The 24,600-nt window shown below is 36.4% G+C and overlaps 1 protein-coding gene across 1 annotated transcript in view; it reads right to left on the bottom strand.

Annotated features, from left to right (window-relative positions):
* The window catches only part of LOC128299569 (protein kinase C-binding protein NELL1-like), a 43,519-nt gene extending 25,778 nt beyond the window's left edge, over window positions 1-17,741 (bottom strand). The window contains exon 1 of the mRNA XM_053035573.1: window positions 17,587-17,741. Within this exon, the coding sequence (XP_052891533.1) occupies window positions 17,587-17,677 (91 nt within the window). The 5' untranslated portion in view covers window positions 17,678-17,741. The remainder of the gene's footprint in view (window positions 1-17,586) is intronic.
* Between the last annotated feature and the right edge of the window lie 6,859 nt (window positions 17,742-24,600).

The raw sequence follows: 24,600 nt of genomic DNA, 5'->3' as shown, positions 1-24,600 counted from the left end.
CTAACTAACGAGCCTTAGCTCGCTCAAGTCACACTACAAACAGAACATTTAAGAATGCAATGGAGATGCAAACAGGAAATAAGAGAAAGTTGAATAAACAAAGGCCAAAGAAAACTCCCAACACTACAATAAATCTGTTTATGGTCGCCCTTGGGGCGCCAGTTTGTGTTACTGATACCTCATGATGTAGCTACTTTGTAGTAGTTTTCCCCAACGAATGACTTTCTGTGTTGATGATGCTTATCCTTCTGAGGTCTTATTCTGCATAGCAACAATAACCATAACATTTGGAAAAACTTTGCAACGTTAATTCAAACTCTAGTTGCTTTTAGACTAGTCTAGTCATGGATTATGTTTGTTATCAAATGGGATATATAACAATCAATGCTTTTATTGCTTTACAAACTCATGATGAATCTGTAAGTCCCTGTTTGAACATGTTTCTAGCAATTGTAACTATCTAAATTGTGTTTGGCTGAGCTAATATCAATTGTTCCCATTTGTATTGTTTATCTCTTGATGTAAATATACGTTTACAACATAGTTGTTCACACGACAATGACATAGGGCATTCCAATGATAGTTATTTCCTTAATGATTATTTGTGAAAATACTGTAACTAGAATTATAAGTTCAAACCTCATACAACAATATTATGGAGCAAGAGTAATATCCTGTTTGAAACTGTACAATCAATGCAGAAATCAATTATTCCGATTATTTGCGGCAGTTAAACATTAATGAAAGAATGTTTATTTATTAGTTTCTTGCCATGCAAAAAGAGAAAATAAGTAAACAAAGTTATAAACGATCATTTATCTGCATTTAATTGCGGGTAAAATAATAATAATAATAACAATAATGATAATAACAAAATTATAATTACGAAACAAAAAATGAAAGTAATAATAATGGGTATAAGCTTACCTGTAATTTTGATATTTCTACTATACGTCATTTGTGCTGTACACTATCATAATTGAAGTAAAGGAGGCTTAAAATAATTAAGTTGGTGGCTTACTAACTGTGCTATTTGGTTGCTCAACGGGACTTTATTTAATCTGCTGCTGTGTACTACTTTACAGATAAACTTAATATATATTTTCCGTGATAAAAATTGTAATGCTATCGTGCAAATCCAATACGTGAATATTAACAACTGAACTTTGACATAGGGATTCATATACTCGCAGCATGTGTCCATGTGCAACATATCATTTTTAGCAGAGGCCATCACCGTTAGTTTGCAGTAGTCGTAACAGTTGAACGTCATTAATATTTCCCTTTTTTCTTATTTAGCATACCATAGAATTGATTAAATTTTTGGTAATATCAATAAACTTGACTGTCATTTACTACCCTTGAGCCATCTCACAAAGTAGTTGAATAACAAATATTTCAAAACGTTGAAATATTTCTAGAAGATGACAGGTTCCACGAGAAATGAACTTAACAACTTAACACGAACGATGTTGGATACGGAGAAATCCATAACACCATTTCGTCATACTAAACATTTATACTTACACACAGCATGCTCAAATCTAGATTGAGTGCCTCCGTAATATAGACTGGCTATCCAGGGATCACGGTTTTTTTTATCCAATACGTTTTTATACGATAACTTAATGAGAGTTTTTTTTTTTAAAAGGTAGAGTTAAAAGTATTCAACCCTGAATAAAGTTTACTATCAGGCCTTGAGGTCAGTAACCAGCAGCATGGTTTCAATATATATATATATAAACAACTTGTTTATGTAATATCATCAAAACGGATCAACTGCAATCAGCAGGTTAAGTCTTTATTATTATTTTCATAACTATTTATATCTTTCACGAGTTCAGACTACTGCATTTTATGTAGATTACAAAACGTAATACACGTAATACACTAAGTTGGATAATCTGTGAATTATGAGCTGAGTTAATGAAGCGATCATGCTATGTTGTTGGTGGAAAAGCAAAACTCGAAAGGAAAATATAGTTCCAGTTTGGGCATTACGATATTGTTCTTCTTTATCCTCTACATTACGATCTCGTCCAATAAAAGTTAGCGTTTAAAATTTGTTCATAATATGAGCTTCGTAACTGTTGAAGTTTGCAAATCATTCCACCGGATTGGTATTATTGTGAAAATCCATTTGTAAAGAATTACTATATGTATGAAGCAAAAAATCAACAATTCAGTATGTATAATCTTATTAAAATCATGCTAAGTAATAATCAAACTTTTAACAATCTGATAAATAATCTGATAAATGATAATTCTTTTTCTGTTTTAGCGGTATAGCTCTGTCATTAATGGCTTTCTTTAATTTTATTTACCGTTTAGCTGGATTGTTAGTTATACGTAGGTTTGGTCTCGATTGGATTTTGGAGCGGTCCTGTCGGGCAAAGACCAGGACCGCTAGCAAGTACAATACCGGACTTCCCCAATCTGATTTGATAGATTAGTGCATTCAATTATGAGAAAAGTTGGACGCGTTACAATTAGCAAACTACAATACCTCATTTTATATAATATTATTCACCAAATGCCATGGGTTCAGTTCGAAGAAACTTCCCATAACACACATATCTCTCGGAAATAATAGCTGCCTTTAAAATGCGTGTAGCCCTATACCTTTTGTGTAGGCTATATATTTTATTTGTTGATTTTTGCTCGTAACACCATGGGAGTAAATCACGTGGCTCTGAGGTATGATAAATCTATTAAATGTTTCGATACGTGATAAAACAATCGTAACACTTAGTTATGATGCAAATGTTCAGTATTTCAATGAATTATAGGTCATTATTCGCAACTTGAATGTAAACATGATGGAACATATTTCAACTCTATGCTTAAGCATTTCAGCAAGCACAGCAGGTGTCCTCGATTGGACTATAAAATACGGTCAACAAACGTCTCTCAGCGATCAACCAAACGCAAGGCAAAGAAGGGCAATCTCCTATGTCGTTTGTTGGGCGGCTTATAAAATGACGCACAAGGGTGCTAATTCGTGATCATATCATATTTCTTCCCTTTTTCACAACCGCGCTTCGAACATCGCTTTACAGGATAGCAACATTCGGGCAAGTAACGCATCTGCCTACTGAAAAGGCAGATCTCGCACCATAGTCTGTGGTTCATCATTTCGTTGCGGTTTAGATAGTTTACCACTTAGTTATTTGTTGCCGTTTCCGCTAGGTCCACCATCAACATTTATTCTCACAAGTCACCGACAACGTAGTATAGCGCCATAAAATAACAGCTCGACGGCAGTAGAGATAAGGATTCGTCCGGATTCCATTCGACAACCTGACGCACCGTTAACTTATGTAAAAAAGGGCACAAAAACCTGACAAAAGATCAAGACGCTCACGCTGCTGAGTGCGATCGTCCCAATGCAGATCATCTTCATCAGTTTGTTTTTTTTGTTGTCGCTGTTGCTGCTTTTCCATTTAATTTGGTGAAAAAAACCATTGGTGCTCTTTCTACCTCCAGGAGCAATCTGATGTTGATGACATGGCTTGCTCAGTTTCAGGGTTTCACATAAAACAACACACGATCGATAACAAAAAAAAGTATCCAGCATCGTTGAGCCTTTTAGCAAAGCAAACAACGAAGACAATCATGATTTCCTCGCATCGATATCTTCTCAAACTTCACTTCTTTTGCTTTCTTTTCTACGTTTTCTTGTTGCTTATTTTATCCACACATTCTTACTAGTCTAGAAGAGGCTTAATAAAAGCAGAGACTCTAAGAAGCTAAGATTCTGATTTATGATACCATAATTATCACAGTATTAAGTTGGATACCTATCTTATTTAGCTGGAAGAAAGTTGTCTGAGCCAAGTTACAATCTTTACAAGCATGCAGCTGCGCAATAGCTAATCAATTTTCAGTTTATTTTTCTTTTTTATTGCACTATGTGTTAGTAGGTCGAAATGCCTTTATGTAAAACAATATTAACTTTACCGTAATCCAGTTCAGTAGAGTACTTAAACGCTGAATAAGTATCTATCGTTGTTGAAGTTTGTATCTATCTAGAGAGCAAGGTAAACTTGTTCGACTACAGCTTATTCAAAATTGGATTACAGGAACACACTTTACTGACATTGCTTATTTTGTCAAAGGACTAGCATATTCGACACATCTCCACCATGCCACGTCTTCTTGGTATAGCTAAGCTGAATTGTAATTTCATAAAATCAAATTCAACCTAATTAATGCTCGTAGATTTTTTTGTCTCCACTTTAACCACCAAGTTTAACGCTCATCTCTTAGTCTTAGGTTTGTCTTTCCGTATTTTATGCATACATTTTAAACATATGAATATTCATTGTTTTTGCTGACAGATTTAAATATGGTTAGCAGTAAGTTGCGAAATGTCTGTGAAAATAATTGTCGAAAAATCGACTCACTTCTGTTCCATATCGAATGAATCTGTTTATTCAGAGGTGGCTTTAATGTGGTTAGTTTACAACTCTTGCATTCACACTCATCTGTTTAAGTATCGTAAATGATTTTTTACGATATCCCATTACATTCAGGTAGATTCATGGTAATGTTGAATGCCGGCTTACATACAAAATCTTCAGTCAGCAATTAAGCGATAAACGCCATAAATACATGTCATATAACTTTTCCCGCACAAAACTGATCAATAGCTCCACAAACTACCGAACAGGAATTTGATCTCCATATTAAAAATGTGCCCAACGAGATTGAAGGAAGCTTTAAGCTGGCATGCTGATTTAATGTTTATCATAATCTGATATCGTCCTTTTTATTTTCTTAATCCGTTCTGATCAAGTATTTGTTTGATATTTCATAAATCACTTCACTTTGGATAGTGGACCACCTTTATTCGAACCAAAACATAAACGACTAAACGACCCAGCTAAAGATATCGATGAAGACTTAGATGTCTTAAATGTCCTACAAACAGGCAATACATTATGAACAATAAGCATCTATCAATTATTAAATAAATGTTGATACGGCCAGGCCGTTCTAACGAAAACAAAAAAAAAAATAAATAAATACCGCAGAATAAATACTTTGGATAAATCAAATTATAAGGAGAGGTGAATAAACAAGTATCATTACACGTGTTACAAGTAGAATAACATTATGGAACAATATATAGGCGACAATGGTGACAAACGTAAACCGTTTTCAAAACTCAAAATTCTACTAAACGACATTGAAACTATACAATTAGTCACCCGCTTTTTATTACACTCCACAAGTTGTGACTTTGACCCCATAGGGAATATTCTTCGTCGATTCGGACATGTGCCAACTAAATCAATCAATAAAAAACAAGATTTATTGATATTGGTTAATTCTCTTAATTAAATTTTTATTCATCGTCTCGTAAACAGAAACGGTACCTGTGTTCATTGATAGCCGATACGGGAACTTATGCTAGGGAATATCGATGAGCCTCTAGAGACTCATTCTGATCGGCACACAATCGTACCTGTTACGCTCCCAAAATAGGGTTTCCCCTAAAATGTTGTCGATGGCAAACACAACTTTCCTTTCAGTTTCACTTTTTCCCTATCAAATAAACTTGTCTAGTTAAACTTTCGTCCAAAGGAAACATATGCTTGCACTTTGCAGAATAAAGATTAGTCCTATAGAATTGATAACGGGTAGGAGAATTAAAACATTTAGCAAACATACATAATCAACGCTACACATATATCCCAGTTTTATTCTGACAGATATGGTACGAGAAATTGCTTCTACTACTTTTATCAGTTGATTTTTGTGGCGTGGACAAATTTATATCCAGACATCACGTGACCTATAGACATTCTCGTGCCCAAGAATGTGCTAATCATTTGCACCAAACGATCAAACAAACCGATTAGTAATATAGCGTAATTCTGGCGGTTTTGGTACTTGAAAGGTAAAATATAAAAATATATTTAGACAACTATGTCACAATAAAAAGGCATTTGATTTTGTACGAAGCATCTTAGCTATTCGTATAGGGTAAATAGTCCAATTATGAATATAATGTGCTGTATATTTCCTCGGAAACGAAATTTACTCACTCTAAAATTTTGACGATATTTTATAATTAATATTGACTTCTCTTAAGACTTTCGAATCTGTATGTTGAAGTTGAACTCTCTAACATTTGTAATAAAATTAACTTTGGCCAAAATGGCTCACAATTCTTAACGTTTTGCTAAGAACAAAAAAGCTGAAGGTAAACAATAAACAATAAACAAGTTGATAAGCATGATTTTAGTAAACAAAACATCTCCTGAACGTAAGTTGTAATATTTTCTACCAATTATCATATGAAATTGCAACATTCCATTGGGAAGAAACTTTTTCCGTATAAAAATTAACATTGTCTGTCTGTATATAAGTGTTTAGCCATCATGAGAAAACATAGAGGTGAATATAGCTGCCCAGCTCAAAGTCTCTATAAAAACAACAAACAACAACATAAAGAGAAAATTTCGAAGCTATGTTTAAACAAGATTTTCAGTGATTCTGATCAACGACCACTACAATAACTAATTTGTTCGTGTTCATACGCTGTATTACTTATTTGGTTTTATTTATACTATAGTAATTTGGGTATTATCGACTATTGGAAATTTGTGTATCATTACAGTGAAAGGTCACTTTCGTATTTCTGAACATCATGCGTATTGAAAATGTATTGTCGCATTTATGAACAGAGCATACGGGACAATAATTTTTGTCCCAAGCGAAATGCATTAATGCACAAATTTGATCAAATTATCTATTTTACTGTATAAAGCTTAACGATGAATGGAAGCGGGTTAGTAACTGAACACTGTCCATTACCACAAGTACTATTTATAAGTTAAAACTTTTTCAATGAAATCAAAATTTAACATACTAAACTACTCGTTAATTACTGGTAGTAATCACGAACAAAATAATGGTAAATGTAGCATGAACATGTAAAACGAATGCAAAGTAACCAGTTTAACTGTTACGCCTTGAAAGCATGCAGTGAAGCACCAGCGAAGGGAGTTATGTTTCGGTTCACATGTGTCTTAACGTAAAGAAGACATAAATCAATTATATATCGATTAGTGCAATGAGATAGCTGTCATCGGTGTACTGTCGTGTTGTGTCATTATTTTGCAATTAGCTGTCATAAATCGTAGATTTTTCAATTTGCGTAATTAGCAATCGTAATGAACCCTTAAGAATGGGTAATGCAATAATGTTTTAAATTTCTGTTTGTTTTTAAATTAATTATCAATTCCATATAATTTATAGGAACCAAAGATGTTCTTTTACTTTTGTATACCGGTGCGCAATTGACTATCTTTATAACTAAACTTTATTGTTTATGTTTTTATACAAATTATCCCGATATCAGCATGAAGTAAAACAAAAACTGATACTTTGAGCTAGGTTAACTAGTTTGTATTTCACATCATAAAAATGCCGTATAAAGGAATCGACCATAAGGTGCTGAACGAAAAGTAAACACAAACCTTTGTTGACACGCAAACTAGAAAGAGATCATTTTCCCAGGATGTCATCGTACAACGAAAGTCAAACTTCTTTGAAAATGTTTGCGAACGCTAAATTCCATTGTAATATCCTACAATTACTCATGTGCGACGCGATTAGATATGCACAGGCTTAAGTTTTTCTTTTGCTCGCAACAAGTTTTTTGAGCACATTTCTCAAGAAACAGTAAAATTTCAATACCAAGAGAAATGCCAAAGAAATCAGTATGAAAAAACTCCAACCACTTCATAGTTGACCACAACACGGCACAGAGTGTAACAAGATAAATCTTGACACGGCGATCTGCCCGTAGTCTATGAGACTAACAAATCACCCAAGAGTCTTCCTGAGATGTTCTTTCCAACCGTTGACTATTGACGAATCTGGAATGGACAAGGTACGTCGTACTCTGGTTTCTTATGCCAACGGCAGCATCGCTGTGCGGTGCAAATGACCAATCGAAGCATTTGCAAAGACGTCTGTCGCGAACACACATGTGCTGTCATATAAAATAACCACATCAATCATTCTGCATAAGAAGTATCTTTCTCTCTCTCCACTTGTTTACGCCGGCCAACTGTAGGGTTTAAATTAAGTTGACGAGGCTTGACTTAGCAATCATATACGCCCATTGAAAAACACAATCGATGAATGTCATTGTTTGCCTGAATCACCTTTTCCTCAAGATTAAGAAAAATAGAGAAATTTGTCAAGCGGCACAATGCTGACAGCAAAGACTGGCTATTTATTTGTGCAAAGAACGCACAATAATTGTGCATGTGCCAATGGGAAAGGAAAGTACACTCAACAAATGCCTTTGGAAATCGAGACACATTATGCTTCGTAGAAATATGTGGCTCCTAAATCATTTGCATAACAAATATTGGGAAATCCTGTTGGAAATGCTAGATGGAAGCAATAGACATAATGGGAAGAAACAAGTTGTTATTTCAAATAAATTACTGAAAAGGTCTAAGTACTAAGTGCGATAGTTGATCGTGATTCAGAGGCCTAGCTGAATAAGCTTTTAATGAACAAATTATTTTTATACCATTTTATACCATAGCGATTAATCAATTAAATTGATATCAGTTTGAAACCATGAATATGTTTTTACAATTCTTAAATTAATTGTATTATTAATTCATTTAAACATTTAAGCATTGTTTGTATAAGCTTTGAAAATTGTTTATATTTTTATTGCATCGTAAAACGCTACAACTATAACAACCCTAGAGAATTAGAAAATTTCGACTGCGTAATAATGAACTACATCGCTACAAGCAACGCTATTTATCGCTAGTTACGGTATTTTGTTTCATACAAATGAAATAACGAAAAGTTTCATAAAAAATATGCATTATACTTCGATCACAGTATAGATAAAGAGCTCAAAATATAGATAATATAGTATAACGCGTGATTTGCTACATACTAAAAAGGAGAGCTCAAATGTTTTTAATGAGGAGTGAAATTTTGCACAAAACTCGCGTTGCAATAACTTGATTCTTTGGCAATGAACCTCTTGACTAGAAAATCGAATATCCACCCAAGGCCACCAACAACGACGCCTCAAAGTAACGAACAAAGCAGTAAAGCAGAGCCAGAAACGATGCACGATTTTTAAAGCTCTCTTTATTAATGAGGAAGAATTTATGCTTCCGTCGGAGATTTTACTATTCGTTTCAAACCGGTCAAAGAGAGTTCGAGATAAAGGTGCCTTGTCCGATAGGTGTCGGCTAAGGCTTCTGATGAATAGAGCTGCATAAGCGTAAAACTTTCAGCAAGATATGGTAGTGTCATTATATAGGCCACGCACACTATAGTTCTTGTCCACGTTTTGAAGGCCAGTTTTTCATCGTAACTTAATTTTGGAATTTCAATTTTCTGTTATGATATCATTATGCCTAGCTAGTGTCTAGTTAATTCAAACGATGCAGCACGTATTGTTAAGAATGAAAGGTGTTATCGAACAAGTAACTTTAAAACAACCATATCGTAGTAATATTGGGGTAATTGAACCACATAACTATATAATACCACGTGTTAAATACTTCGGGTGAAATATATTGGGAATATGATATTCATAAATATATTATAATTAAGAAATTCGTAAATCAATTCAATCATCAATTAAGCGCAAAAAAAATGTTTATTTTAACTCGTCTCACTCTCTTGTCCACATTGTTAGAAACGGCGTTAAACTGTATTTTGATAACTACGCAGGAAATCTACATAAGGGGCTTCTGGATGATGAGGATTGTTTCATTAAACTTTTAAATCATTCGAAGGCTTAAATGGAAAGCAGTTTGTAAGTTTTAGATGATTATGTTCATGGTATTGAGTTCGTGCTATGTTTTGATTACCCATAAATCAAACAATTGATCAATTCTTTGGTGCTATGCTTCTATTACCCAACATGTACGCGAAGCATGGTAACGTTGAATAAAGATAAATGCTATTTATTTGCATACAATATATGATTGTCAAAAGAACATATGGTTTAATTTGCACTTCACCATTGATTTATGCAGCGCTGTGCAACTTTTTGCACAGCAACCAACTGAAAAACTTTTGCTAAGAGACTCAAAATGAGACCACCGTTGCGGTTGTGTTCTTCGATTTTTACTGTCACATTCTGATGACAACATTTTTCTTTAATGAAATCAATTGAACTTTGTTAGCATTTCCTCCTGCTTCGCATTGCTTTGCACAAAATCTGAGCTCTTTGACGAAAATGAAAAAAAAAATAAAACAGATATTGCTGATTGATAAGTTTTTTGTTGTTCAAGCACACATGCATTATGTCTCAAGCAACTTTATGTAAAAACATCACATGCTCAGACGCATAAACATTCAAGCCCTTGTCCATGGGATGCTAGCTAGCACATATACTAAACGAATGTTGATATTTCTATACATGTGTTTTAATATTAATTAATTCATCATATGTTATGATTATTCCTTTCAATGCCATATATATTTTAGAACTGGATTGTCTAAGTGACTATGTATAGTCACACCACAAATTTACCATTTTATTCCGCGGATAGCCGTAGTAAGTTCGTCAAATTTATTTGTATTTCATAACATTATCAAACATAACACCATCTGGTGGTTGAGATTAAAACGTGTCATCCATAGAACGCCAAGCCACAACCATCTACTAACAACGTTTCATGCCAAGTGGTCAATAACTGAACAAACCTTTTTCATGTTCATTCAACGGTGTATGGGTGGGATGCCTCATTTACATACTTGTGAAATTCATCGATGAGATCTTCCAAATTAGATCACGTTGAGTTTATGCTTTACGTTTGTTTTTGGGCAATGGAATTCCTCAACCACGGAAACACACGAATGTTGGAAAATTGTGGGACGTTTGGGTGAGGGATATTTACATACTAGTTAATACACACATTTGTAGAATTATTTCCTTACATGCCACCCTACGCGCAAAGGCAATGAGAAATATACGATAAAACGTTTCATTCAATGTCGACTTTATCTACTGAGAACAATAAATCGTCCTCAATCTGGATGTTGTGTGACAAGATATAAAACAAAACTAAAAACACTGAACACCAAGGGAAGAATATGGGATAATTAAATTTGTCGCTCTTCCTGTTATTTTTTGTTACATTATCATTCGTTTTCTTTCCACACCTTGGTACCTTCTGCGAATACGTTTTAAGGTGATCCGATTTTACCCGAAACACATTATTTAAATATTCGGCCAGTTTCAAAACCTTCCTCAACGAAATAGCATCGAACAGGATTAGTGAAACCACCACGACGCATCTCACCTTAACGTTTTTCTGACTATTCGTTCACTCGTATAGAGATAAGCAACCAGCAGCGGTATGTAACAGCAGCGCTTTCAAAAAGCTACGAATCGCCCAGACGGTTGAATAAAACAGGCACCCCACAAAAATGGATCCCCACTTGGTGCAGCTTTCATTGTTTTTTTTTTCAATTAACCAATCCACTGTTGTTGGTAGACTTCCAGTCCAATTGGCTGGAGTTTGGTAAATGAATGCCTTAGTTCGGGTGATTTTTAATTCAGTTTGTTACTTTTCCCCCTAAATAAAATGTTCAATCTTAACGTTTGTAATGCACCTAAAATGCAGCGGTTTCTGAAAAAGTTTCTGAAAACTAATGGTACAATTTGATGAAAATATATTGCATCTTTACTCAGCAAATAGATCAACTGAAATAAGTTTTTATTTCGTGATGATGGAATGATTTTAACAATCATTCGAAAATGGATTATAACTAATAATTGATAAAGTGAATTGAAACCCTCCTTATTTTATACTGTCACACGGAACGCCCTCACCACATACACAATTTATGTTCCAAATGAAACATGTCATAACAAAAGAGCAATATCGAGCAACTCTTAGGTTGTGGTATTCAATCGATTTTTTCTACAATCGCATGGCAAATCACGTGCCTGTTAAGTCTTATTTTATTTCCTCTCGAACAAAAAAACTTAACCTACCTGGACGTTGTCTTTCAATGTAAAATTATGTTATTTAAAAGCTCTTCGTCGTGCACAAGCGTTCTTTTGGGTCTTTCCGTATGAACTGAAGAGGTATCACTTAAAGATAAGAGTATTTATGCTTTTGTTTTCTTTTTTTGCGTGACGGTGTATCAAATGTATTAGAATGAAAAAAATACTATACACAACCGTCCCAGTTTAAATTTTAGTGTCTAAAAAACCACTCACTAAAATTGTGATACATTACGAGTCATTATTATGTTATAACTACATTAAAATATAATTTAGGGTATCATATTCCACAATTTAGCAATACGGCCTGGCCGTTCCTGAATAAATAAAAAAAAAATATTCCACAATTCCGTAAAGTTTTCCTTCGTGTGCACAATTTTACAGTTCCAAATAAATCGTCATCTTGCAGCAATTCGATTAGTATAATGAGATGGATTTATTTCATCCATGCCATAAATACTTAGATCAATAGAAAAAAAGAGGGGAGAATATAAACTACTGCCAAAATGGAGAGTGAATAACAAGAATGAAATTTACGTAATAACACTTTACAGCACCATTGTCGGAAGTAACGAATTGTATTTAAACGTATTTATGAAGGACGATGAACCGGAGGTATAAGAAAGTGTGTTTACCTTTCGATATTATTGTTCGATTAGGTTGACAAATCTACGTGCTATAAATACGTTATTCGAAAAAAAAATACAGGACTACACCACGTTGGTGGATTTTTAAACCAAAGCGGTATATAGATCGAATACAGAAAAGGAAGACTCGAACACTTGTTCTAGTCTCCGGAACCGGTCTAGATAACTAAACAGCAATGATACGTAAACTTGTCGCGATTGGATAATGCGTGGCATAAATGTCTTAGGTTGCGGGTGAATGAGAGTAGCCTCAGAAGAAGCTATTAAGCGACTGCGTTAGCGATCCCTGGTATGAAATCAAAAGGCGGAGATAACATCTCAACCGATTAGCATACTAAAGCTCCAATGATTTTTGACCAATCGGTGGTAACACAACTATGATACCCCCGCTACAATAGCGCACACCGACTCATTTCCTGAGATACTTTTTGATGAGCCGGCCTGTTTTGATACGATGCACGACAAACGATTCAAATCAATCCCCTCAACAATCGAATATTCATAAGCTTCTGCTAACGATATGTGTGAAAATATCAAACGGTTTCGATCCAATGAGCGCAGGAAGAAGCTTCAATGGATTTCTGGTGGATCATAATTGCCATGTTGAAAATGTACACAATATACCTTTCAGCATCATAATTGGCGTCCGATAAATCATTCCCCATTTGAAGAAAGATCAATTACTGACGCACTACTGCTAGCTGGGAAACACCGCAAAATATGACCATGCGTTTAAGTTTCTTTCTGGCATATTTGCTTCCTTTTTTATCCACGCTCTATCAAATTCAATCATTTGATTTTATTCAAAATCAATACTTTCACTGAAAACAAATTCGTTTCACATTAAGCTCGGAAAGTGGTTCAAATATTTCATCATTTTATCGCGAATGTCATCACTCTAGGCTAGTCAAGCACTTCAACGTGGGAGATATCTTCGGCAGCTCTGCATGATTCTGAATTATCGCTCGTATATTCATTGGTGGCACAAACGCACCACGCTCACGTTGTGCGGCACAAAAAAAAACCGAATCGTGCTGCGGTAATTTATACACTCAACACCCATTTCATCAGCTTCAACATCGCAAAAAAGTTCTGCGACTGTTAGAAAAAATGATCTATGGAAGTATTCGAAGCATTAATTGAAAACGATGTATTATATTTTCCATCGTACACTGCTAATTGAATTTTTCGAGATTAATTTATTATAAGATTGTCTCGTGGTAGTAGTAATAAATCTGTAACATTTTGTTCTGAAATTCATAAAAAGCATATTTTTCATATTAAAGCATGAAAAGCATACAATACATACAAGATAGTATTATATCAGAACACGAAACTAGAAATCATATTATGAAATCTCTATTATCTGTTATAAGCTCGACTATCTTTGTAGATATAGGCAAATCTAGTCACAAATATTGACTATATCCACGTGGTAAGCTATTCAAATGCAAGCGCTACCTATGGTTCATTATATTAAAGGAGTAGCAGACTATAGAATCTTGCTGGGTCTATCTAGTACAGAACGACAGAACCGGCATCAAATAGTATCCGAAACGCTACAGTATTTAGTATATCAGTTACTGAATCGCTAGACTAAAGAAGAAAACAATGTTTGTTTGACATTTCTTTGGAAACAGAACATCTTCACCGGTCCTTGGCGTATCGACCTACTTGTAAGTCATACTTGCCATATACGAATAATTTTTAAATTTATTCTTGAAGCGGTTCAGCGATTTTTTTGATAATGACGCCTGTGCCACACGACATACCCATACGGACCAATCCTCCGTCCAATTGAGGGATATAGTTTTGAATTATTTTTCTGGAAATTTGGCCCATGATAGTTGACTGTCTGTGATTTTAACTACCACAATAATTAAGCAGTCGTCAATCAGATCAGGTTTCAACTAAGACCAGGTGCAAATATGAAATCGATACTATACAGTCCGTTTAGTTAGTAGAAAATAGCATCCCCTTTATGACAGGTTTATGCTTCTTGATTGCTAAATGCGAAACCACTATTTGAATCGTGTTTGGCTAAACCTTAGGGGAAAAACGCACTCAGCATGATATTTTGACCTTCCCGTCGGTGAAATTTGGACTGAATCGGCTACGTAAAATAACACAAATGAATAAGATCCGTTACTGATGCGACATCAGTTACATTTGTAAAACTGATACTGCTGTACAACAAGGTCCATAACGGATGACCTCAGAACATAACCATACAATGATCAAATTGGCAACATACAAAAATTTCAAATCGATAGCAACATGATTAGTATTTTATGATTTTATAAGGCGCTGCTATTTATTGATAAAACTAAACAAGATATAGCAACTAACAATATCCTGAGCAACGCAAAGCCCGCTGCCATGGTACAGAGCACGGGAGATCAATAACGAGCAACCACGCCACGTACGCTACGATACAATACCCTTACAAATAACCCTTAAAACTGATGTTTGCTCCTGCAGGAAGCGAGACATAAGAATTCAATACAAAATCAATTAATAGTAATACTCAATGCCGTTTCCGCCGCTAAGGGAGGTGAGGATGTTTGAAGTATTAAAAACAAGACGCACGGGAAGACCCTTCAATCGGGCCTGTTATGCCCGACGGACTCGTCAGGTTAGACGCAACCCGAGCCTTGGAAGGTGCCTTCCTTGTACATGTGCAATATCTATCGACCTTTAGCGTCAGCATCGACAGGTGTGGTTGTATATTGTGTAGCCCCCTATCGTAAATGCTGAAACACTTAAGTTCTTATATGGGAGTGTGTGTGAAAGGCTCTTCAACGCTTTCGCCGAGATGTTCCGCTTCCGGACCGAGTTGTTGTCGGCTCTATTATATTGCCGGTGAAGCGATTTTAAATTTGGAAGGGAGAACTTTGCAGTGCTGAAACACCAGGTATTGTTTTACATAATATTTCACTATCCATTTCCGAAACTCGTACGATGTTTCGTGTGCTCGTTGAGCGAAATCATACTAAAATATAATAAAAGAGAATGTTTGTATTCAATTCAGGCCTGTTTATATGTAGCTAAGTATACGTTCTGCTAGTGATACAATGCCGTCTGATTTAGAAAACTCGTTGTATAATTTTCCCTTGCCATTCTGTCTTTCGTTTATTTATTCAAGCGATGATGAAATTCCTCCGTTTTGCACTCTTTTCTGATTTCGTATAACGTTCTTAGGACGAATTCTTTCGATTTCTTTACGTTTTGCGGTCGTGCCCTGCTGCAAATTCTTTCCACTCTAGCCATCCGTACCGTTCGGCGCCGAAAGCATCTGAAACGGTGCGAAAAGATTCGCTGGAAGAAAAAGCGCATCACATCACGTGTTCTTGTCTTCACCATTCAGTGTTCTTCTCCATCGTCCCTTTTTTGTGTTCCAGTCTCATCTTCATATAATGTTCATATTGTCAGTCACTTCCTTATAGGCTGATGGCTCTGGTTTCCTTTTATTCCAGCCAAGGCAAGCCACCACCATGTTCGTGGCGGTTTTAATGCGCGAGTCGACTCGGAAGAATTTTAGGTAGATGTCGCGAAAATTTAAAGCCGAGAAAATCCAAACGTACGCTCTTTTAGCATAGCTGTCGTTTCGTTTCTCGTATTTCATATCCTCTCCCAGTTGCTTATGTTCTGGTCGCGTTTCCTGTCTCGTTTCTTTCCAATATTATGCTCTGGTTATGTTCATGCTCGATTTTATGTTCCGTACCCTCGTATCTGCTTGACTCACAGCATGTTGCGATTCGATTTCCTTCGCAAACACGTGGTCACATTTCAAGCAAAAAAAAAAGAAAAAGACCAAATACAACCCATACATATCCAAGGTTGTTCATGAATGATACGTTCGCGTGCTGTTAATTCCATGCTTTACGGCACTGTGTTACGGCGATGTTGCTGTGCCTGCCACAAATAGTGCTAGCACAAGGCATTTCGACTAAAAACCGATGCACAAGCACCGAATGCTGAAACACCAAAATCCAGACCGTAACCGAAACCGAATGAAGCCAAATAATTTGGGCAGTTTCAATCCAGCCACTGCTTCTCAAAATCAAAAGCTTAACGGCTGAGAATGGAGAGCGACTTTTTTTCCTCCCAAAAGTTCTTCCACCCGTTCCCTCGGTCCAAGTGAAATTTAATTGATGATGAAGCTCATCAGCCTATTTATGCAAACCAATGCAGGATTTTGAAGACTTTTCGATAAGTAAGGTATTGCACAGGGTTTTTACGAAAACGCGTTCCAAGGACCTCACATAGCTATTGGTGAACATTTTGCGTATGCATACTAAAATACGGTTTACGGTCTAGAGATATTTGATGCACATCATAACCAATTAATGAAAATCTTATTATGAACGAAAAAACGGACATCATCTTTTTGGAGATTATCGAAACGCAGTAAACATTGGAGGATTGGAGGGTGGGTCAGCTTATTTAAAGAATATATCTACATAGATGAAATCTATAAAGCTGTCCACAAAATACACCTGACTTCGGCTTTGAATTATTTACATTTCAAACGTGCGTCACGGTGGTTTCATTCGATGTGCAAAAGAGCTAATAATAATAAAAAAAACGTCTACAATGAGCATTGGACGACGACGAATGTCATGTTAGAATATAAGAAAACGTGTGAGCTTTAGAGAAAAAAAAACTTTGCAAAGGTCTTGTTTATCATTCATAAATTGCTCATTTGGATGATTTCGTTTGGAAAAATATCACCTGCAAATATAAATAGTCATACGCATCGGAGAGTATGGTGGTTTCACTTTCCCCGACTAGCTTGTGGACACCATTTCACTTTGGTGACAGATGATTTATCGCCGGGATTAAGCAGAGCAAAATTGAGACATGGAGCGATCGACGATCAAATTAGCGAATGATGTGAAAGAGAACACTTACCTGTACCGGGCAATAGCAGGATGGTCAGGATCACTGCCAATGCCTGGACACATCGCCAGGATGTATCGCAGTTCCAGAGCTGCTTGGTCATGGCAGAGCTACACGAATCGCGGCTGCCTCAGCCGGTCGGGCTCCTTACGATAGAAATTCTGCACGTCGAGCACCATCACAGTTCAACGGTGCGTTAGAAATTAATTGCTTTCTGTATTGCGCGTTTATCCTCCTTTCGTGTCGTACGAACCGATTCGGTAGAAATTGATGCAAAACCATTCGACACCCCCGACGACCTGCACACTTTACGGCGATGTAAACGGATCTGTTGACCGACGCCGAAATGTAATCCACGGCGCCGAAAATCTTTCAACTTAGTCGAAGGAAAAAACCCCTGCACACATACTATCACCTCACCTCACAAGCGTAACACGCTGATCGCACATTTTAGTAAGACATCGATATTATGGCATGAAGCACATGGCAGAATGCACAGAATTGCAAGGAACAACAACACAAACACATTGATTTAATCATTGCTTTCAACTTCACCACCGTAAACATTTCATACTTCTGCGACGATATGAAACCGATTGAAACATAGCAACACGGGACAAACAATAAAAAGCAGCTAATTAAATCGTGAGCACTGCTAACACACTTAAACAATCACATCGAATGCAGGAGGCTGGTTAGGGCACGGTACTGTAGCTTTCTTCTGGGGTTTTTTTTTTATTATTATTAGATCGATTTTCATTATCCTCTTGAAACTCTCTTACGCAGTCCTTTTCTGCGTCTCGATTGTGTTACTGGTCGATGCTTATGCTGCAAAATTTGCTTCTCTCTGGCCGAACGACGAACTTCTGCGGAACCGGAATAACACATGCGAAAATAAGATTAGCGTACTTGTTTCTCGGCCTTTCTTCTTGGACGATTTGGATCGAACAATTTAAAGAACGGGCCAGCCTTTTCGTGCGTATTTTATTTTTTCGAGTTTTTTCATCTAATTTTTCCCGCAGTCTTCGCTGCTTTGCCGCTTGCGAGTATATATATACACACACACATACACCCAAGACGCTACTACGGGTACGTCGATGCAGTCAAAACCGCTTCCTACCTAGTTCGGCATTTGGCGGTGGTTTGCTGTGAGATGGGACAAACGGTGCCGCTGGATAATTTGCACGAATAACCCTCTTCAATGGCACCCTCGAAGATCAGCCCCGAGGTACGTGTAGGTTTAGTTTCTGAATTCTGAATTTTCATACCTTACAAAAACCAGTTTTGGGTCCATTTTTTGCTGTTTGGTTCTTTTTCATTTTCATTCTCAAACGCCGGTTGAGTTTCTTCACAACATACGATGCTTCAAAGGGAACGTCTTGCTACATTTATTTCGCGTACAGCTTGGAACAGAAATTGCAATCACTGTTCCACAGGCACAGCTGATAAAAATTTAATATACTTATTCACATGCGTTATCGACAATCACTGTAATGAATATTTATATAAACTAGTTCATTTGCCTCGTTGGGCTGCAGCCATTAATTTCATAGAGTCCTTCAATTCAATGTCCACTATTACACTCTAAATGCACGCGTGTATGACAATTCGCTCACAAATAATCGATTGGTTATCTTTTTACTCAAAACTACATTCCTATTTATAGCAATAAGAAACATCGTTGGAGAAAATTGAGATTTGGAACACTTTTCTGCAAAAACTGCAACTTTCATTGATGCATAAACGGAAAATACTACCCGTTACAGTAATAAAACTACCAAGAGTTCTTACTCGTTCTACCGTAGCTAGGCTTTTGGAAAATGAACATGTTTTCAACCCGAAAAACCTTCTCTGCCCTACACACCGAAGCCTTCTCGGCCTGTGAAATGTTTGCGACCGAAATTTTGGAAAAGCCTGTCCGGTATCATGCAAATCTGCTTATATAATTAACATGCAAAGCGTCTCCCTACGGATGCTATCAAAGGCTTCAACTTTTAGCCTGAACCAGCGGTATTTTACGGTGTATTACTTATACGTTTAATGTGTCTGCACATAGCAGAAAATGTCGATACCAGTGCGGCAACTAGCACAAAAATTGATTTTTTCATGCTCAACGCTCACAAGGAAACCTCTCGATGGCCTACTTGGTTCTTAAACGTCGGCACACTATGGCGACTGCACAAGTTTGTGTAAAATTTCACTTTCACTCAATTAAGCAAAACTTTTCAGCTCACTGTTTTGCAAAGTTCCCCAACACGTTCGCAATTATCTTATCATTCACGTTACTGCTGAAACCTTCGTTAAAGCTTACGTATACCGCGCAGGATAAAATTCTTGCGCCAATCGCCTTCAATACACAACGATACGCGGTGCGACAGGTCTTCTCAGAACGACGAAGTGAACGAAATTCTTGCGCCAAACGCATTTCATACGCAAGCAACCGCGACAAGTCGGGTCCCGGTCGGGTCTGGTTGGTTTCTCTCTTTTTTGTCTGTCCTTTTTTCCTGTTTCTCCTTTAAAACATACCTCTCGCCGAAACGAGAGAAAACATCATCGTTCGCTAAATATTGCTGCTGCCATTTCACTCGAGACGAGTTTGACCAGCTGCACAAGCATGCCCATAGTGCGAATGTCCTCAAGAAAGACAGAAATGCACGATTCCGATGGAATGCGTTCTCGCTCGTGCGTGCTTATTCGTTTCCCCCCTTTTTAACGAAATCAACATCAAATTCTCTCATGTTTTGCTCCTCACGGTATGGAAATAGAGAGAGAGAGAGAGATAGAGAGAGAGAGTGCTGTCATTTTTCTCTTTCGGATTGTGTTCGGTTTTTCCAAACAAAATTGAAGAGTACATTCGCTCCACACTAAGATTTTTTTCTCTTTTGTTGCTCGCCGCTCAGATATACACTTTTCGCCTGGAAATCGAACAAGAACAATGGTCGATTGTCGTTCAATACACTGTATAATTAAAAAATGTTTTAACGTTTCCTTTATAACAATACAGCAGCTCCCCGCTTTAAGCTAATGTTCGGGACGCTTTGACGTATATCGAGATTTCGCGTATGCGAATTTCCTTAGCCTTAGTTTATACCTCATATTGAAGAGTTGAAATATAATTATGGTTAAGGAGTCAAAGACAACTTCACAATTAAATTACGCTGAACTAAGAGGATTTTACTTTTTTCATTCCTTCTATCCAAATACGTAATAAACTTTCCTTAATTTATGTATCTCATTGCATTTTGAAAGTTTGAGGACTGCCATTTGCAGAATTCCTTTCATTATATATGTAGTGTCATTTATCTAAAAAGTTGCGCATTGCTAAATCGCGTATATCGAGTATGACGTACTGCAGGGACTTGCTGTACATAGTACTGTTATTTCACCTTATGTAGAAATCAATTTTAAGAAAGAAAATTTGTTTTCCAAATCGGTATCGCCTCCGTTAAATTTGGTGAACTATATTTGGTTAAAAAAAACCCAACTATTAGCAGTTCTGTAGTAAGGATTAAACACTAAAAAATTCGTATTGTGAGATGCAACTAATAGGCTTGTGTAACAATCAGGAAACATATACAAAAAAATAACTGAGCAGGAAGAAACAAAAAGTTCACGACTACCTTAAACACTTCACTTTGCATAGTCTTCTACTTCGTATGAATATTAACGTGATGCTTGATAAATATTGATTTAATGTCCTTACTACGATAAACCATTGAATTGAAATCAGGTTCAATCACACTGGAAACCTTTTTTTATACCTTTACACCCGAGCTTTACTCCTTGTTCCCCAGCTATAGATTACTCAAGTAATTCAAACTAGGAGTAAATAGTCATATAGGAGCTCGGTGAGCTCGGTACCTTTGTTAACCTGAACATATGAAATAGTTTTCATTAAACCTCTGTAGGGGGAACGAATTATTTTCTATTGATTTTAATTGTAATAATATGTCTCTCATGACGTTATCGCAGATACAAATGGCAGTACTGATTTACAAATAAATTATAAATTTTTGCTAGAAATTTCAGCATTACTTTGCGAATCTCATATTTTATCTTAATCATAACATGTAGTTATTTTTTAGCAGGGCGGCCTAATTTCATCTTTGATGATTTACAACCTAGAGCTTTTGAGAACTGTATTTTAACTATACTTTGACATTTTCACTACACCGTTGGCCCACTGTGTCGCAACACGAGGAAAAGTGGTGAAACACGAACTGAAACTCCAGGAACACCGGTACATTAATGCAATTTTCATCGTACGATTCGATACTGTTCTATGACGAGATACACCGTAAGCCAATAAATACAGCATTCGTTGAGAGATGCATCAGAGCTTATCGAAAGTTTAACCTGCAATCGAATATCGGATGATTTTGTCAGGACGAAACATTTGCACTGTGAATTATTTCACGAATTAGTTGAGTCAATAATGACCGATTCGGTATTCAAACACTGCGGCACCCCGTATACAGTGACCTCCTGCACTTTTACATAACTCCGTATTGGGACACCTTTCTATACGAAACATTTCATAACCACTCTGGAACCATTACATTACGCGTTAAATAAAACGTTATTACACGATAGAATTGCTTCTCTGCAGTATATTATCAATAATAATGTTACTGTTTTCTTGTGGCCTCGTGGAATTTCGCCTACTCGCTCTTCTAGTTCTAGTAGTATACTGACGCAATATTTACGCAATATTTTCTCTCGTTCAGCATTATCCTTTTAGCTCTCGCTACGTTTTCCGAGAGCATTCTTTATCCGTCTCCACTTAAAAAAGGGGTAAACTTCATGACAGAAGCATACCATGCATATACCTTCAAACTAATACATTTATAAAGCAAATCACACATTCTTGATTTTTGCAACAGTTTCTCCTGCAAATTCAAACCTGAAATTGTTTCGAGTTCTGAGGAAGAGGCTAAGTTCATTCGATTTAGTTTTTTAGTTTTGAAACTCTTCAATCTCTTATTCCGATTTAGATAAGTCGGCATAATCAATTAGGCCGTATTGCTGTGTTGGTTCATACTGCGTGCTGTATTACGTTTATATGTTTGTCAAAACCGCTTACATTTCTTTGCTTTCATAAGGAACGATCACACCGTATAGCTCAATCACACGTTTCCATCTAGTTATAAGTGAATACCGTAATCGTATGTGAATTATTTTCAATTAAGGAACCGTAATCTGAACGAACTTAAATGAAATGTAAAAAAATACATATATTTGGTAAACTTTATTAGAACAAACTCTAACCGACATCTCATTGATTAAGTAAATACATTTTTCAAACATAAAGTTTTAGTTTTGGGCACAGTGTTCAAAGGACTCAACATCAATTCAATACTGTAAATGCCGGTCCCATACCACCTTCCAATTTTTGTTCTGTTTGATCCGAACCCTTTTTTTACGACTGAATGTTAGGAAAGCGGAAAATCAATAAGTTAAAGTAAGTCAGTAGTGTCGATGGTCTACCGCACCAAAACACGTGAATCGAATCTCATCTAAATTGTTCCCGCATCGAAATGTACAGGCAGTATGTTGTTACGCCAGGAAGAGAAGCAATTAACGTTCGTTCCGTGTTGCCATGGTTTAAGTAGTTTATCATAAAATTTCCAAAATGGTATTAAATTTTATTCACACCATTAAAAAGTTTTGTGACGTAATTAATTAATTGTGAGATAAACGGGACTTAACAATTAGTTTGCACGTGCTTTAAATATGCTTATTCCGTACGTACGTACGTACGTAAAGTACGGAAGGTAAAATGTAAAATTAAATTTAATATTTTAGTGAAATGTTATCTTCGTCCGCGAATCTTCAAATCGGAAAAGTACGAGAATATGGTTGTAAGGTTTGTTGATCGAATGAAATGCCATTTCAAATGGATGTGATGCCTAGATGTCAAATCTAATAATTTAATATTATTCCTTTAGACGAGTTTTTTTTTGCATAAAACTATCATAACTATCAGTTGCGATTAGCATAACGACTGAATTAGTTTCGATTAAAAAACCAAAAAACGGTTCAATGAGTTCATACATAAAGCGACGCCAAATGCTCCACATTTAAACATGATGAATTTGTTGAGTTGTGCAACATAGAGATAATTCGACGTAGCGCGTTTGTTTGGTAGTCTACCGTTGCCCATGGTAACACACCAGGACTGCAATGCCACTCGGGCATCGGTCTAGGGGACTAGAAGATTACTTACCGAATGTGGGTTTCAACACTGTCGGCATTAGCCACATTACATACACACATACATCTAAACCCAATATCAATCTGTTGATGGGTTATTGCCTACAGAACAGGGTCGTGCTATGTAGCAGTGGCATTTAATAGCATGTATTGCGGAGCCAGGTGACCACCGAGTGCACTTGTGTAAACGAATACAGCCGGTCAACCAACTAAAAAGCTTTGGGAACCGGTTAACGGAATGGGAAATATAGAGGGTGAAGTTTCTCCAACTCCCCTAACCAATGGATTTCTACTGGTTTGCTGTTTTGTGCTACCCTTTCCCAAGACCGGTAAAGGATCTTGTATTGTGAAAAAGAAAGAAAAACTAAAGCAATCCTCCGAACGGTGAAAATTATCGTCCAGTTTTGGGGATATGTATTTGAAATATTGTTAGTCTGTCGACGCTTTTTTGTTTGTTAGCATCTTACGAGGTTAACGTTCCCTAATAGATTTGGTTGATGAATACATTGTAATAATACCTTTATTAATAGACATCCTTTTAGGTCATTGTTCAGTTACTGGTCATCTGGGTTACGTTACAATTACAAATGTTAAGAAACTAAGGCTCTTTTTTGAAGTGTCCTTGATATCGGTTATTTATCTTGCTACCATTAGCATGATTTGCATTTACGATAGACGCTGCCTTATAATTTATAAGTAAAGTAATGGAATTTTTCTCATCAAACGAAGATTTCTGCGAATGAAGCATAAGCATAAGCAAAAGTATATCATATCGGACAATGTCAAGGAACAGAAAATTACTGGCCAACTGTA

The sequence above is a fragment of the Anopheles moucheti genome, chromosome 2 (genome assembly GCF_943734755.1).
Source record: "Anopheles moucheti chromosome 2, idAnoMoucSN_F20_07, whole genome shotgun sequence".
NCBI classification, from domain to species: domain Eukaryota; kingdom Metazoa; phylum Arthropoda; class Insecta; order Diptera; family Culicidae; genus Anopheles; species Anopheles moucheti.
The sequence above is the reverse complement of the archived record's forward strand: the minus strand, read 5'-3'. Positions and strand labels throughout refer to the sequence as shown.